At 41.6% G+C, this 14,116-nt stretch overlaps 1 protein-coding gene across 7 annotated transcripts in view; it reads left to right on the top strand.

Moving 5' to 3' along the window:
- DLC1 (DLC1 Rho GTPase activating protein) overlaps nucleotides 1-14,116 on the top strand; it is a 409,890-nt gene that overhangs the window by 386,510 nt on the left and 9,264 nt on the right. For all 7 annotated transcript variants that reach the window (XM_090035987.1, XM_090035988.1, XM_090035989.1 and 4 more), the window contains 7 exons: nucleotides 1,000-1,063; nucleotides 4,214-5,637; nucleotides 7,694-7,870; nucleotides 9,859-10,018; nucleotides 10,301-10,499; nucleotides 13,271-13,484; nucleotides 13,929-14,043. In XM_090035987.1, the coding sequence (XP_089892113.1) occupies nucleotides 1,000-1,063; nucleotides 4,214-5,637; nucleotides 7,694-7,870; nucleotides 9,859-10,018; nucleotides 10,301-10,499; nucleotides 13,271-13,484; nucleotides 13,929-14,043 (2,353 nt within the window). The remainder of the gene's footprint in view (nucleotides 1-999; nucleotides 1,064-4,213; nucleotides 5,638-7,693; nucleotides 7,871-9,858; nucleotides 10,019-10,300; nucleotides 10,500-13,270; nucleotides 13,485-13,928; nucleotides 14,044-14,116) is intronic.

Below are 14,116 nucleotides of genomic sequence, written 5' to 3'. Positions count from 1 at the left end.
GGGTAGACTAACCTGCAAAGATTGTATCAGTTCAGGCTCAAGCTCTTTGAATGTCTGTCCCTAGCCTAGGAGTTGAAAGTGAATGATTCTGCCCCAGTGAATCAGTGGCCCTATTTACCAATTAAGTATGGCCAGGTGGCTTGGCAAGTACTGCAGGCTTATGCAATATCCATTGAATTGCATGTAGGCAGTGGATCAGTTGTCTGTGAGAGAGCATTGCGTAGACAGGCACATATAATACCTTGAAGTATGCAATATAACAGTAAAAAGTGCATTCACTGGCAGCCTGGTTAGTTATAGCTGCTGTACTGTTACCCAGTAATTGTGGGGGTGGAGGGGGGGTGTATTTTATTTTGTTTTCTTGGAGCAGCATTCTTAGATATGAAAGAAACTGTACAGTTATGAGAGGAGGAACACAGTCTGAGCCTTTTTTTCCCTTTCCTTTTTTAAACAGATTAGTGGAGTTGTCCTGGGGCTGTATTGAAAATAATTCTATTACACAGCACAAGAACAAAATAGGCACCTGATGTGTGGAAAATTAGTTTTCCTCTTTGAGGTTTTTTTGGCTCATAGGGTAAAAAATTAAAGCAACAGCAGGCTGTATCTCTCACACACAGATTCAAAGGAAAAGCACTTTCTTTGTACCTGACTCTCAGTATGTCAGGGTAATATGTTTGATGTTAAATAATAACTTTTAGCAATTCTTAATTTAAAGTCACTTCCAGCAGTGGTTTCCTTAAGGTCTTCTGAGTGCTCATACTTGCCTCAGATTCGGGGAAGGTTGGTACACGTTCTTCTACCCCCACCTTTCTCAAAACAAAAGTCAGCTCAAGCAGTGGTTTAATAATTAAGCACAATAAGTGCTAATTGAGGCTCCCCTTGTGGCTATCTGTATGCAAAAGAGTTTGGAGATAGCCTTCACAAAAGCCTTTTAATTGACATTAGCCAATGTCACAAGTCACAGGCCCGTACTTCATGTTGTGTTTCTTCCTTTCACAGGCGCTTAAATACGTTAAACAAATGTGCAGTGATGAAGCTAGAAATCAGTCCACACAGAAAAAGGGTAAGTATTGTTTAACGCCCTATATTATAAGCCAGTAATAAAGATTGGCTTGTTGTTCACGTAATCTACCTGAATGCAAGCTCCCTGGGCAAGACCTGGCATTTTCATAGCAGCAAAGGACTCCTTAAACTTGCCCTTTTTTTTTTTTTTTTCTTTTTCATAGAGTAAGGATAGCAGAGTCTGACCCCGTACGTTTAAAAAAAAAAAAAAATTATTTGTGCAGCTAAAATTTTACACGCTCTGGGCTCAGTTATGAAAGATGCCAAGCACTCTCAACTGCTATTGTCATGATACTGGGTTTGCTGACATGATGCACTGTCTTGTTTTCAAACATGATTATGATGACTAGAGGTAGCTGACATGATCCTGACCAGTTTGTACTTAAAGCATGCTCAGTGTCATCTGGGCTAACTTGAGTCTTTTCAGCCACACTGGGATACTGCACAATTTTCTAATGTAAACAACTCAGTGGGAGTTTCTTGGTCTTTCAAAAAGGAGGCCTAGCAGTTTGCAAGATTGGGCTTATTCTTTCTTTGTTTTTAATGTTTAAAATACTAATCAGAAGTAATGCAAAGCCTCAACTAACCCTTAAAATAGCTTAATTTCCCTATCATTGTTACAATGCAGCTTGTAGAATTTCTTTGTGGTTTACCAACAATTTCTTCATTGTAAAGTAAGCAATGGACTCAGTAAAATAGGATTTAGGAAAAGCTCAGTTGTGCTTGCTTGGTTTTCAGTTGCAAAGTAAAAATAAAGGTGGTAAGACTGTAAAAATGTTGTAAACCTAACAAGGTTCCTGGCAAAGGTAGTATGACAAAGTTCCTGTCCAAAGTTTTAGTCATTTCTCTGCAGTCCCCCTTGAAAAACTGTCTAGCAGTCTAAAAGCATGTCGGCATGCTGAGAAGGCACAGCAGTAGATCCAAGTCTGAAAAGTCAACAGTAGTCAATGATGTCCCCCTGAAAGGGCAATTGCAGATAAAGATGACTAAAGGTATGGAGTACAATGCTTAACAAAAATGCATACAAAAGCCCTAAGGTCATTCACTAGCTCTACGTTTTTCCCCCTCTATCAGTTACTGCTGTGTAGCAACCAGGATCCTTCTGAGACATCATATATATATCTGTGTCTCTTTTTTAAATAAATAAATAAAAGGTGGAGCAGGGACATAGATCATAGGATTGTAGTTTTACAACTGCCCAAAGATTCCTATTTCTCAAGATCAGGTCTCTCTGGTTTCTTAACGGCAGAATGAGCAATATTTTTATTAGAGATGGGCCCACCTCCAACTTTGGATCAGAAGCCAGAATTCTTCAGTTTGGATCACAGGTTTTGGTTTGGACACATTTCTGGTTTTCAGTCAAGTGTTCCAGTATGTGGAATTATTGTGACTAAATTCTGGTTTTTTGACTTTACTGAGTTCAAAAATGACTCTGGAACCTTGTTTTCAGCAGGAAAATTACATGTTGCTTAAAAAAGAAGTGTGGAAGTGACTGCATCTGAACATTTTTTTCTCTGCTTCTACCTTGCCACTGGATCATGTAGCACCAGTTTGGCTGCTCTCACTGTCAGCTATATATGATTTGCTAGTACACACTTTAATTAATAGGCAAACCTCTGTGTTTTTCTGTGATACTGCATTAGGTTGCAGTATCAGGACAGTAGAGAAAATGACACGCTGCACTGTCTGCTTCAGATGTCTTTGATTACACATATACATTATGTCATTGTGTCTTTGATTATGTACATAAGTACTTTGTTTTACTTTTGTCCTTACATTGTAAGGTCTCTTAATAAGACTATTGAAGAAGCTGGAACTAGAAATATTGATTTGAGTATACAGGAATGGAACACTTAAAATAATAAATTTATCATCTGCCAACGAGTTAATTATTATTGTATTCCTGTTCTACAAATTGCTGATTTGGGGTGTTTTTAGGAGGGTGCTTATTTATTTCTTTGTTTGTTTTTAAGTTAGTTCCATTTAATTTAAAATGGTTCGTGGCACACACTGGAGGCACAATGGTTTGTGGCACACACTGGAGGCACAATGGTTTGTGGCACATGCTGCAGGCTTGGCAAACTAAACTTGTCTTTTGCAATTTCCTGAGTATGAAAAAAGGTGGATTCTGCATTTGTGTGGCATATTTTTAAAATAGTTCCTTTGAGTTCTGTCCTTCCAGTCTATGTCGCACACTGTTTTCCATGTAAATGGAAGGGACGTGTGTTGGTCCTGGAAGATCAAGTACCTGCGAATATCAAATTTTAAAAGGATGAGGCATAAGTGACATATGTTGAAACGTGCTCCCAGGCACTGCCCAGACACCAGGTATAATCAGTGGAGACGTTACTTGCAGTTTACTCATTTTATACACTGTCAGTTGGATTTTGCTGCTCAGCATTTTTGAAGTAATGTTAAAATTGCCTAGAGCTAGTCTGAAGTAGAAACTTCACAGGACATTCTTTAAAAAGTAAGTTGCTGAGTTATAGGGGGAGGAGAGGACCAGGTAGGAGCCTGGGGCCAGTAAACTGTGGCTGTGCAATAGTTTTTCTTGCTATCTGATTAGTCACAGTTAGAAAAAACGCTTAAACTTCAAGGGTGGGTAAGGAATTAAGCTACTACAACTCGAAATGTTTGAAAAGCATCTCTTTAATTGTAAAAGGGAATATAAACACAGAGCTACTGTCAACAGAGAGTAACACGGGAGAGAATCCAGAGGAAGCCCTGCCCCTCACTGACTCCAGTTTAAAATTTTATGCATGCCAGGAATTTCCACTGATCTCAAGGGTATCCACTGTGACCAATTAATTAAAACCTATGGATACTGGGGTTTGTAGAAAAGAGCAACTTAAGGCAGATTATATTATTTGCTCTGTCTTCATTATGTCAGTTAGACAGCTTCCTTTTTAATGAACTGAAACGTAGTTTCTTTTTTTGTTTTTAACTTTAAAAATATATATTACGTGTTATCTTTAACCATGATTTGGCTTTAAGGTTCAATCTTGCTCCCTTTGAAGTCAATGACTCTTGAGATCAACTTCAGCAAAAGATCAGATAATTATTTAAATATAATGCCTCCTAAAGTCATTTAACCATTAACTCTACTGGGTTGCGGTCGGTTATACCTGATAGACCCTTTCTCTTCTTCCAGAGTGAAGATTCCGATGAAGATGAGCCTTGTGCAATAAGCGGGAAATGGACTTTTCAAAGGGACAGCAAGAGGTGGTCCAGGCTGGAGGAGTTTGACGTTTTTCCTCCAAAACAGGATTTGAATACCCCCTCCCCAGAAGCTCATTCCCTGACCAATGCGGCTAGCCACGAAAGCGTCCTGACAGACCTCAGCGAGCGCCAAGAGGTGGCTTCTATTCACAGCGTCAGCAGCACCAGCAGCCACCAGCCACCCCCACAAAGCGAGACGGCTACTACTAGAACAAACTCTGTTGCCAGCGTTTGTTCATCAAGCAATTTCATAGCAAATGATGACTCCTTCAGCAGCCTGCCCTCGCCTAAGGAGCTGTCTAGCTTCAGCTTCAGCACGAAAGCCAATGAAAAGAATGCCAAGTCCAAAACAAAGAGCCTGTTAAAGAGGATGGAGAGTCTGAAAATCAAGAGCTCTCACCATGGGAAAAAAGCCCCTTCAAAGCTTGGTCTTATTATCAGCGGGCCCATCCTGCAAGAGGGCATGGATGAAGACAAGCTGAAACAGCTTAACTGTGTGGAGATTTCTGCTGTCAATGGCAATCACATCAACATACCCATGGTACGAAAAAGGAGCGTCTCCAATTCCACCCAGACCAGCAGTAGCAGCAGTCAGTCGGAGACAAGCAGCGCTGTCAGCACACCGAGTCCTGTTACAAGAACACGCAGCCTCAGTGCATATAATAAGAGGGTAGGCATGTACCTGGAAGGTTTCGACCCATTCAACCAGTCGACGTTCAGTGATGTTATGGAACAGAACTTTAAGAACAGGGGAAGCTTTGCAGAAGACACTGTTTTTTTTATTCCTGAAGACCATAAGCCTGGCACCTTTCCCAAAGCCCTCTCCAATGGTAATTTCTCCCCATCAGATGGCAACGCTTCTGTGAACTGGAGAACTGGGAGTTTTCATGGACATGGCCACCTTACCCTTAGGAGAGAAAACAGTGAGGACAGCTCCAAGGAACTGGGCATTGGGAAAAGGCGCAACTCTTCCAGCTCTGTGGGCAGTCGCATTAGCATTTATGACAATGTACCAGGTTCAATACTGTATTCCAGTGCAGGTGATCTGGCTGACCTTGAAAATGAAGACCTCTTCCCAGAACTGGATGACATCCTTTATCACGTGAAAGGGATGCAGAGAATAGTAAACCAGTGGTCAGAAAAGTTTTCGGATGAAGGGGACTCTGATTCAGCACTAGATTCAATTTCCCCGTGCCCTTCCTCTCCAAAGCAGATTCACCTTGATGTGAACAATGACCGAACAACACCCAGTGACCTTGACAGTACAGGAAATTCATTAAACGAAACAGAGGAGCCCTCAGGACTGCAGGACAGAAGGGACTCTGGCGTAGGAGCATCACTAACACGGTCCAACAGGTCAGTTCTTTGGGTTCTCTCACTAGTACCAGTTAAAGCCTTAGCCTGGCAGAAGCTGGGAGAAGGAAAAATAAGTGACTTTTACAAATCATTTGGAAAAATTATGGCTGGGAGTAACTTTATTTTTTTTTAACTTTTAAACTAGAGTTGTTCCTAAGCCGCTGTAAAATAATGAACTTATTTGTGTAGTGTGCCAGCCACCACTGAAATGGAACCTTCTGTGCACTGCAGAGTTATTTCCCCCAGATGCATTAAAGCGGTTTTCAGAATCACTTTTTGAACTGAAAACAGTGTAGGGGAGGAGCACAGAATGTCATGATCCAATCTATGCATTATCCAGGATGCAGATGTTTGGGCACCTGCTCTTCCAAATTGCCTGTGCTCTGTTCTGTAACAGTAAAAAGTCAAATCCTTGATTTTTATAACTTGATTTATAATCCTTGATTTTAAAACACGTCGCTTCTAGCAGCCCAGTCCCCTTAATAATATGCTGAGCCATTAATTCCATATGAACAAAGAAGAAAGTATGTTACTTCACTCACTACAGTGCCATGGGGTTTTCTTAGGGCTGCCAGAGTTGTCTCAGTTGGCTTTGAGTTCTCAGGTGGTATGGCCATGCTGTGTCTGTGCTACAGATAGCAGTCAGCTGGGATCTGGCTTCATGGGGTGCTTGCAGACGTTTAAAAAAAAGAAAAAAAAAATCCCCCAAAATGGTGCTTTACTTTAAACTTGGCACGTTCCTGTGCCGAGTGCTTACGTGCCCAGAAGAGGCAGCGCGTTAGTTCAACCCAGCTCTGCAGCATCTGTAAAGATTGGGCGCTTTAGTGGGGGGGGTCTTGGTGCTGTTATCTAATAGCTGATTGAATCAGGTTTAGCTAAAAGCACCAAAAAGCCCCACTGAAGTTCCCGATCTTTACAGACACCACAGAGCTGGGTCAAAAGCTGCTACTTCCAGAAGGGCTGTACATGAATTCATTTAAAACCCTTTGAGAACTTCCGAGAGTGCAAATTGTGGTAGTTAATGCCATGATGCTGATTTACACCAGGCTTGCACTCCCATGTAGTCTCTGGGTATTTTATATTAGGTATACTGGATTAGAAGCTCCTAACCTGGGGTGGGCAATTATTTTGACTGGAGGGCCACTTAATGAGTTTGGGGGACCTGCTGAGGGTCACATCCATCTCTGTTGCTCTCTCTCTCCTCTTGTTCTCTTTCTCTCTCTTTCTCCATTCCCTCCCTCTAGAATCTGGCTGAAGCTGCAGTTTGCCAGGAGACCTGATGCTCAGCTGTGCACCCTGGCAGGAGCTCCTGCTGTGGCAGGCAGGCTGCAGAGTCAGAACTTGCCCCAGTGTCACAGCTGACACTGAACACCCACCCAGCATAGCAACAACTCTTGCCTGGGTCTACAGCTGACCCTCAGGGCTCCTGGTGAACTGCAGCTTTGTCCATGTTCTGGAGAGAGGGAGGAGGGAGAGAGAAGACAAGAGAAGAGATAAGAGAGAGACGCTGCCACCCTCCCAGTGAACTAGCAGCTTCTGTCTGGTCCAGAGCTGACACTGTTGGCAGGGTGGACAGTGTTTCATCTGTGGATGCTGGTAGGGATAGGTTTTGCATCCAAGCTTCTGAACCTGCCAACAGAGTCCACAGCTGATGTCACTTCCTACCTGCTGTGGTAGAAGCCCTACCTGGGTCCACAGCTGATGCCTGATGCTGCTGGGCAGAAGCAGTCCTGCCCACCCTCCTAGCACCACATGGCAGCTGGAGTCACCTCCTGCCCACAGGTCAGATCCAGTGAGTTGGAAGCTGTCCACCTGTGGACTGGGTTGAATCTGCTGTTGTATCTGCCCGCAGGCTGTATTCTGCCCACCCATGTCCTAATCTTGTATGTTAGGGAAATCTCAGAACAGAATGGATGTTACCATGCTGTTTATCAGAACAGTGTTCTGAAACACCACTGCAAACCTCTAGACCATTAGAGATCACCCTTTTGCTGTGTTTTCCACCTGTAACTTCCAAACAATAAATTGCTCGTTATGTTCCTTTCCTTCCTGGCAGGCACAGACTGAGATGGCACAGCTTTCAGAGCTCCCACCGACCCAGTTTGAGCTCAGCATCCTTACAGATTAACTGCCAGTCTGTGGCACAGATGAACCTGCTGCAGAAATACTCACTCTTGAAGTTAACTGCCCTCCTGGAGAGGTACACGCCTTCCAATAAGCATGGCTTCAGCTGGTAAGCAATTAATACCCTAATTAGCAGTCACCTAACCATTCAACCCCTCAGGGACTGGCCACTCAATGAGAGAATTCAGGAAACCTTTAACTAACTTCCCTGTTCCTCATCACTTGCAGCTACACCAATTACTACCTCATCCAGCCATGTCGTTGCAATGTCTTTAGCATCTCAGGATATGAAAATCATCAGTTCTTTGTATCATTTTAATTTGGTTGGCTTCATATGCATATTACTTGGGAGGCACAGAGCCACATAGAATGTATTTCAGGGCACATGCTAGTAAAGCATGGACTGTTTGTCTATGATGGGAGAAGTCTAGCTGGGATTCCCAATAAAAAAGACTAGAGATGCATTAAAACAATTTGTCTTTAGTAAGATGTACCTCTCTACATCTGAAAAAATAGTAGAAAAGATTTCTCCGTCTTTAAATTATTCTTAATATTTCATGACACAATTGTATTTCGTATTTACTGTAAAATAAGCTTCTTTATAATAGTGTTTTTCTTTCGTTTAAATAATTTTTAAACATAAAATCAATGCAATTTAGTGTTTTCTAAAAACAAAGGATAAAAAAGATCTTCTAAATTGGAAACACTATTAAGATTCTTGTAGCCAACAGTATTGAGCATTTGCTACACATGTAGTGTCTTTTGTCAGATGGCATAAAACAGAAACCCTCTGTTTCCTTATCTGTCAGTGCAACTTAAGAAACCAAAAGGTGCAATAAAATTTTTCTCCCCTTCGTTCTCTTCCCTGCCACTCATCTGCCTCCTCCCTTCCCCAGGACTTGTAGTAAGTATTTCACTCCAGCATCAAAGTGCCTCCTATTCAAAGGCTGTTATTATGTGAGCCGTTCTAAATACAGAAGTTGTTTGTTCTGAAGGACAGAAATAAGTATTGACCGGTTATCCGTGCATGCTTCAGATTCTCGATGGGCATCGTAATGTGTTTTTTCACATTCCATTGCCGTGTTTTACAACAAAGCAAGTATTATTCACATGTATATCAATAATGCTTAACTACATGGAAATACAAATTGATTCTCTTTATTTTCTGTGGGCTGGATTAGGCATAAACACAATACATTGTCTGTTTATTTGCACTGTACATTGGACTATTTAAAAGGGTCTTCCCAATTTCTAGGACTGCTATATTCTGCTAGGCTTTGTATCCTGTGTTAACTTTCTCTTTCATTAACTAAATGATCTCAGCAGTTTCAGATTCCAAAGGGTTTTTTCCCTTCTTTGAGAAGAAAACAATACTAAAAATCTGAGTTTAAATAATTCTTTTTCAGTTTTAGTAGTTTTTTCCTCTGAATAAAAGCAAGTAGGATGGCTGAACGCTTACTAAAACTATGTGTGCACTGGCATGTTTGTGAGGGGGTTGGGGGGCTCAAAAGCAGGGGGGTCCCTCAAAGAGGTCATTTAAAAGAACTGAAGTTTCTAGCTGACAGACTCTAATGCATTACATCAGTTTCCTGCTGTGGCACATACTGGTGGGTGGTGGGCCTGGTCTGAGGGCTCTATAGAACAAGTGGTTGACATACAAAAAGTTCATTGTTCACATGCCCATCTTTACTGAGACCTAAAGAAGCTATGCCGTAAGAGGTTGTTGACCACAGGATTTATTTTGGCTCTTAGGCCAACCTGGCCCCTGCAGTTTTGCCCCCTCATTTACGTCATACTCATGTTGCTAGACTAGCAGTGCATGTTAGCGCTTGTAATCAATCTGTAGACCCTTCCGGATACTAAGCTTTTTCCTTGTAGGGGAGCTTTATTTCCCACCTTTTGGAATAGATTAGAGAATTTATTATTTCACAGCCTCTCCTAATGTTAATTCTATTAAGTGTTTCTGTTTCACATATATTTATAGTGCATCTTACAGCTGCTGGAATCCAAAACGCAGGAGGGAGCATGTATGTGTGAGCCAAGGATACTGTCCTAATGCCTAAGATTTCTGTCCTTCATTCCTGCTGTTTTAACCAGGGCTGTACCAAAGTTTATGAAAAGGATAAAAGTACCAGATTATAAAGATCGGAATGTGTTTGGAGTTCCACTGCAAATTAATGTCCAGCGTATGGGACAGCCTCTTCCACAGAGCATTCAACAAGCCATGCGGTATCTCCGCAACCATTGCCTGGATCAGGTCAGTTTCATTTCACTGCCTTTGCACTGTAATCTCACCCGTTAAAACTTTGTTATTAATTATTTGTCACTCTCAAGTTAAATCAGAAGCCCTTACTTGTGTCTTACTTTTACGTGCTCTAGCAGTATTCTTACTGAAGTTGATGAGAATTTTTCCTGAGTAAGAACTGCAGGGTTTGGAGCAAGCAAAGACTGAGGGATCTGCAATATAGTTAAAGATGTCCCTGCTAGATTTAATATGCGTGCTTTGGGATTTTTGTTTTTAATCTGTAAACACATGTAGGTTGGGCTGTTCAGGAAATCTGGAGTCAAGTCAAGAATCCAAGCTTTGCGCCAAATGAATGAGAACTCAGTAGACAGCGTTAACTATGAAGGACAATCTGCTTATGATGTGGCGGACATGTTAAAGCAGTACTTCCGTGATCTTCCAGAACCACTCATGACCAACAAACTCTCAGAGACCTTCTTGCAAATTTACCAGTGTAAGTCTTGATTTCTCACGTTAAGTAGAAAATCAGACACGGATTTCAAAGAAATATGTGTCTTCCTGATCATTCTTATAAATGTCTAATATGTAAAGGTAAGGCTGAACTGCCAAATATTCTTCCACAGACAAGCAAGCTGTGTGATGATTTTGGAGATGAATGGCATTATTACTATCCTGCTTTTTCTCTCCTTTTTTTGAAGCATCCACTCACTGTCTGTCATTTGCCTCTTGCAAATACCTGGTTAGCAGAGTCTTTGGCTTCAGTAAAAATTGAAGTTCATTCCAAAATTACTGAAATTCTTTAGAACATATCTGGCCAAATTTGCAACACGCTTTAATCATGTTTTAGTTAATGGTCAACAACCACTTCTGAAATGTTTTATCATTCCCACTTCAGTAACTCTCACCCCTCTGCGTAGTTGGTTAGAAGGAAAGAAGGGATGATTGGCAAAATTAAATGTTTTGATGGCTCAATTGTCAGAGCTTCTAGAAAGAAATGACAAATCTCTCTAGAACTGCAGATTCACATCCCAAGAGGGACGTTTCCCTTTATTTCTGCTGACTAAATTGAAGTCTGTACAGATTGCTGTACATTGCTTGGTCCCTTTTACTGGCTACAAAACAGAGGCTTAAATTTATTACTGCAGATTCCCCTTACAAGGCTCATCTCTATGAAACATTTACTGCTGAGCTGCCTAATTAGTTACACATGTGCCCCTATTAGGGTACATGAAACTAATAAACTCCAGAGCAGGAGTTGTTTTGTGCACAGCAGCATGTGTGTAGATGCTGCCTGGCTGGTATGGGGCACAAGGGTGCTTCAGTGCAGGGACTGCCTGCTGGCTCACCCCATACTGAAACACCCTTATGCCCCAGCTAGCCCTTCCACAGCATACTGTGCCCAGTTGGAGCAGCTCTGGACTGCTGTCAGCCAGGGCTGCTCTGACCAGGCTTAGTGTGCTGCTCACAAATAAACTCCAGAGTAATAAGCATGGAGTCTATTCATGCATATTAATTGCACATGTAGGCATGCCTACACCACAGCCCACCCCCCACCCCCCCACATGTTGCCAGATTAGAAACTGTAGGAAAATCCCAGTTTATGCAGTAAGTAAAAATAGGTAAATGGCTTTAGAATCCCTTGATGTCCTCTGGTGGCGAAACCAATACACACAAACCATGCTTCCTTGTACTCACAGGCTCCAAGGCAGTACAACTTCAGCTGTGCTGTGCAGTGAAGTACTGTTCATTCTGTCCATCTGAATTCCTGTGGTGATAGCCAAGTGTCTTACATCACCTAGCACCTTTCCAAAAGCCTTCCTGGGGGAATTCCACCACACTGAATGCATGTCTAGAAAAAACTTAACGATGATGCAGTCAGCCTGTGTGTGTGTGTGTGTGTTCACATGGGGATTTCTAGCAGAGTGCAGGTGTGAGAAGGGAATGGCATGTCTTCCTTGCCTCAGGCTTTTACCGCCTCCTTGCACATTGAATACCTGTGCTGCAGAGATGCTTCAAGATGCTTAATGCCAAAGGTTTAAAGCAGTGCTGCAAAAAACTAGTGCTTTTCCCCCTCTATCCACAGGGGCAGGAGCTGTACTGATCTATACCTTCTGCTCATAAAGGATAGCTTGGGCTCGAAATTTAAGCTACTCTCCATAGACAGCAAAGAGTTGTCAGAAGTGACTGTAAATTTTGCTTCAGTGTTTACAGCTAGAATTCACCTTCCCTTTGTTCTTATGTACCATACTATGCACTGGCTCTAGCTTTGCTTGGGTTAGTAAACCTCTTGAGCTTACTGAAGATAAAAGATGATATGTGTGTATGAAGACAGGTATTTTGCAACACTTTCGTAAAAATTTCCCTTGTATCCTTACAACTGGGACCTAAGCCCAAAGCAATCACAACTGAAAGCAGTGTGAGAATTATATACTAGATATTCAGCCAAGTCTTCCTTCAGCATGTTTTTGTGGTGCTATGACAGCATTAGTGCCTGATGATGATTCAGATCCTCAAGTTGTCTTTAAAGGTGGCTCATTGGCATTTGCTTTATGTGAAATAGAGGCTGGTCTGGGTTATTTCATTATTTGTCCCTTTCAGTTTTTATTTTATTTTTTTTAAAAAGGACAAGTCAGAATTTCCCAATGGAGGTGTTTGTTGTCAGTAACCATGGAGCTGTTTAATGGCACGGGGCCGTACTGCTGTGACTTTCTTTTTCCACTGTATGTCTTAGAAAGAGCTGTTCAATAAGGCAGACCTATGTGTTTGGCGAAGCATTTTTCTGTATATTTTACTACCAATTTATTTATTTATTTAATTGTTATAGCTTTGTTAATTGCATTTCCCTTACAAACTTTTTCAGTCTTAAGAATTTTTTTTTCTTTTGCTGGAGTCTTAAGTTGGCTAGACTTTCTGTTCGCTAATTTACCACCTATGTCCATCCAAGTCAGACTTCTGCCGTTAACAGTCCTTCTAGCAGGAATGGGTAGTTCTTCGAATTAAATTCTAAAATTAAGTCTGGAGTAAGCACAACTCTTTTTTTCACTCAAGTTTTTCTCCAGGCAGGAAATAACTGAGGGTAGTTAAGCTGGTGGCAATAAAAAGGGGGGAAAAATCCTTCATGTTACCTATGAATGGTATGTATCCTAAAGGAAATCACTTCAAACTAGAGTAAAAAATGTGAAGCCAGAGTTTACTTTGGGAAGTATTCATGCTGCGTGTGTGGAAAATCAATGAGCTGATGAGAGAATTGCTAATATTATGCAGATGTGCCGAAGGATCAGCGTCTCCAGGCTATTAAGGCTGCCATTATGCTTCTACCCGATGAGAACAGGGAGGTCCTACAGATTCTACTTTATTTCCTGAGTGATGTCACAGCTGCAGTGAAAGAAAACCAAATGACGCCAACAAACCTTGCTGTGTGTTTAGCACCCTCCCTCTTCCACTTAAATACTCTCAAGAGAGAGAATTCTTCTCCAAGGTACGCCTACAAAAATATAGAAGGATGTAGCTTTGAACTGCTGTTCCTGTGCTACTGTTTTTGGTTTATGGTAGGCACTGGGATTCTACTATTAGCAGATAATAAAGAGTGCAGGGAAGGAATTTATTTCAGATGTCTTAGAAAACTTAGAAGCATTAGGTAGAAAATAAACATTGTATCCCCAGTCTTTGTTCTCTGTTACAGAGTTGTTACAAATACAGACACCTCTGCAAAAAGGTAGATGGTATAGGCACAGCCTCAGTAAAGACATCAGTAGCATTTTGCAATAGAGCAATCTTACCATGATCGAGAGCTTATGTAAAGACATCAGGACATTCTGCAATCATGTTGCATTCTTACCAAACTGCAACAAGAGTTGTCATCTTCTCCATTCACTAATTCTGAACGTTTCATATTCCCACCCTCCCCCACCCCCTTGCATAGGGTGATGCAGCGGAAGCCCAGCCTGGGCAAACCTGATCAGAAAGATTTAAATGAAAACCTGGCTGCTACCCAGGGACTGGCCCATATGATTGCTGAGTGCAAGAAGCTTTTCCAGGTGAGATGATTGTCTGTGAAACATAGTGCCATTGGTACAGCATTGAGTTGAAAGAATTTTGCAAAACAAAATG

The sequence above is a fragment of the Crocodylus siamensis genome, chromosome 2, assembly GCF_052110815.1.
Source record: "Crocodylus siamensis isolate JL-2025a chromosome 2, ASM5211081v1, whole genome shotgun sequence".
Classification (NCBI taxonomy): Eukaryota; Metazoa; Chordata; order Crocodylia; family Crocodylidae; genus Crocodylus; species Crocodylus siamensis.
The sequence above is the reverse complement of the archived record's forward strand: the minus strand, read 5'-3'. Positions and strand labels throughout refer to the sequence as shown.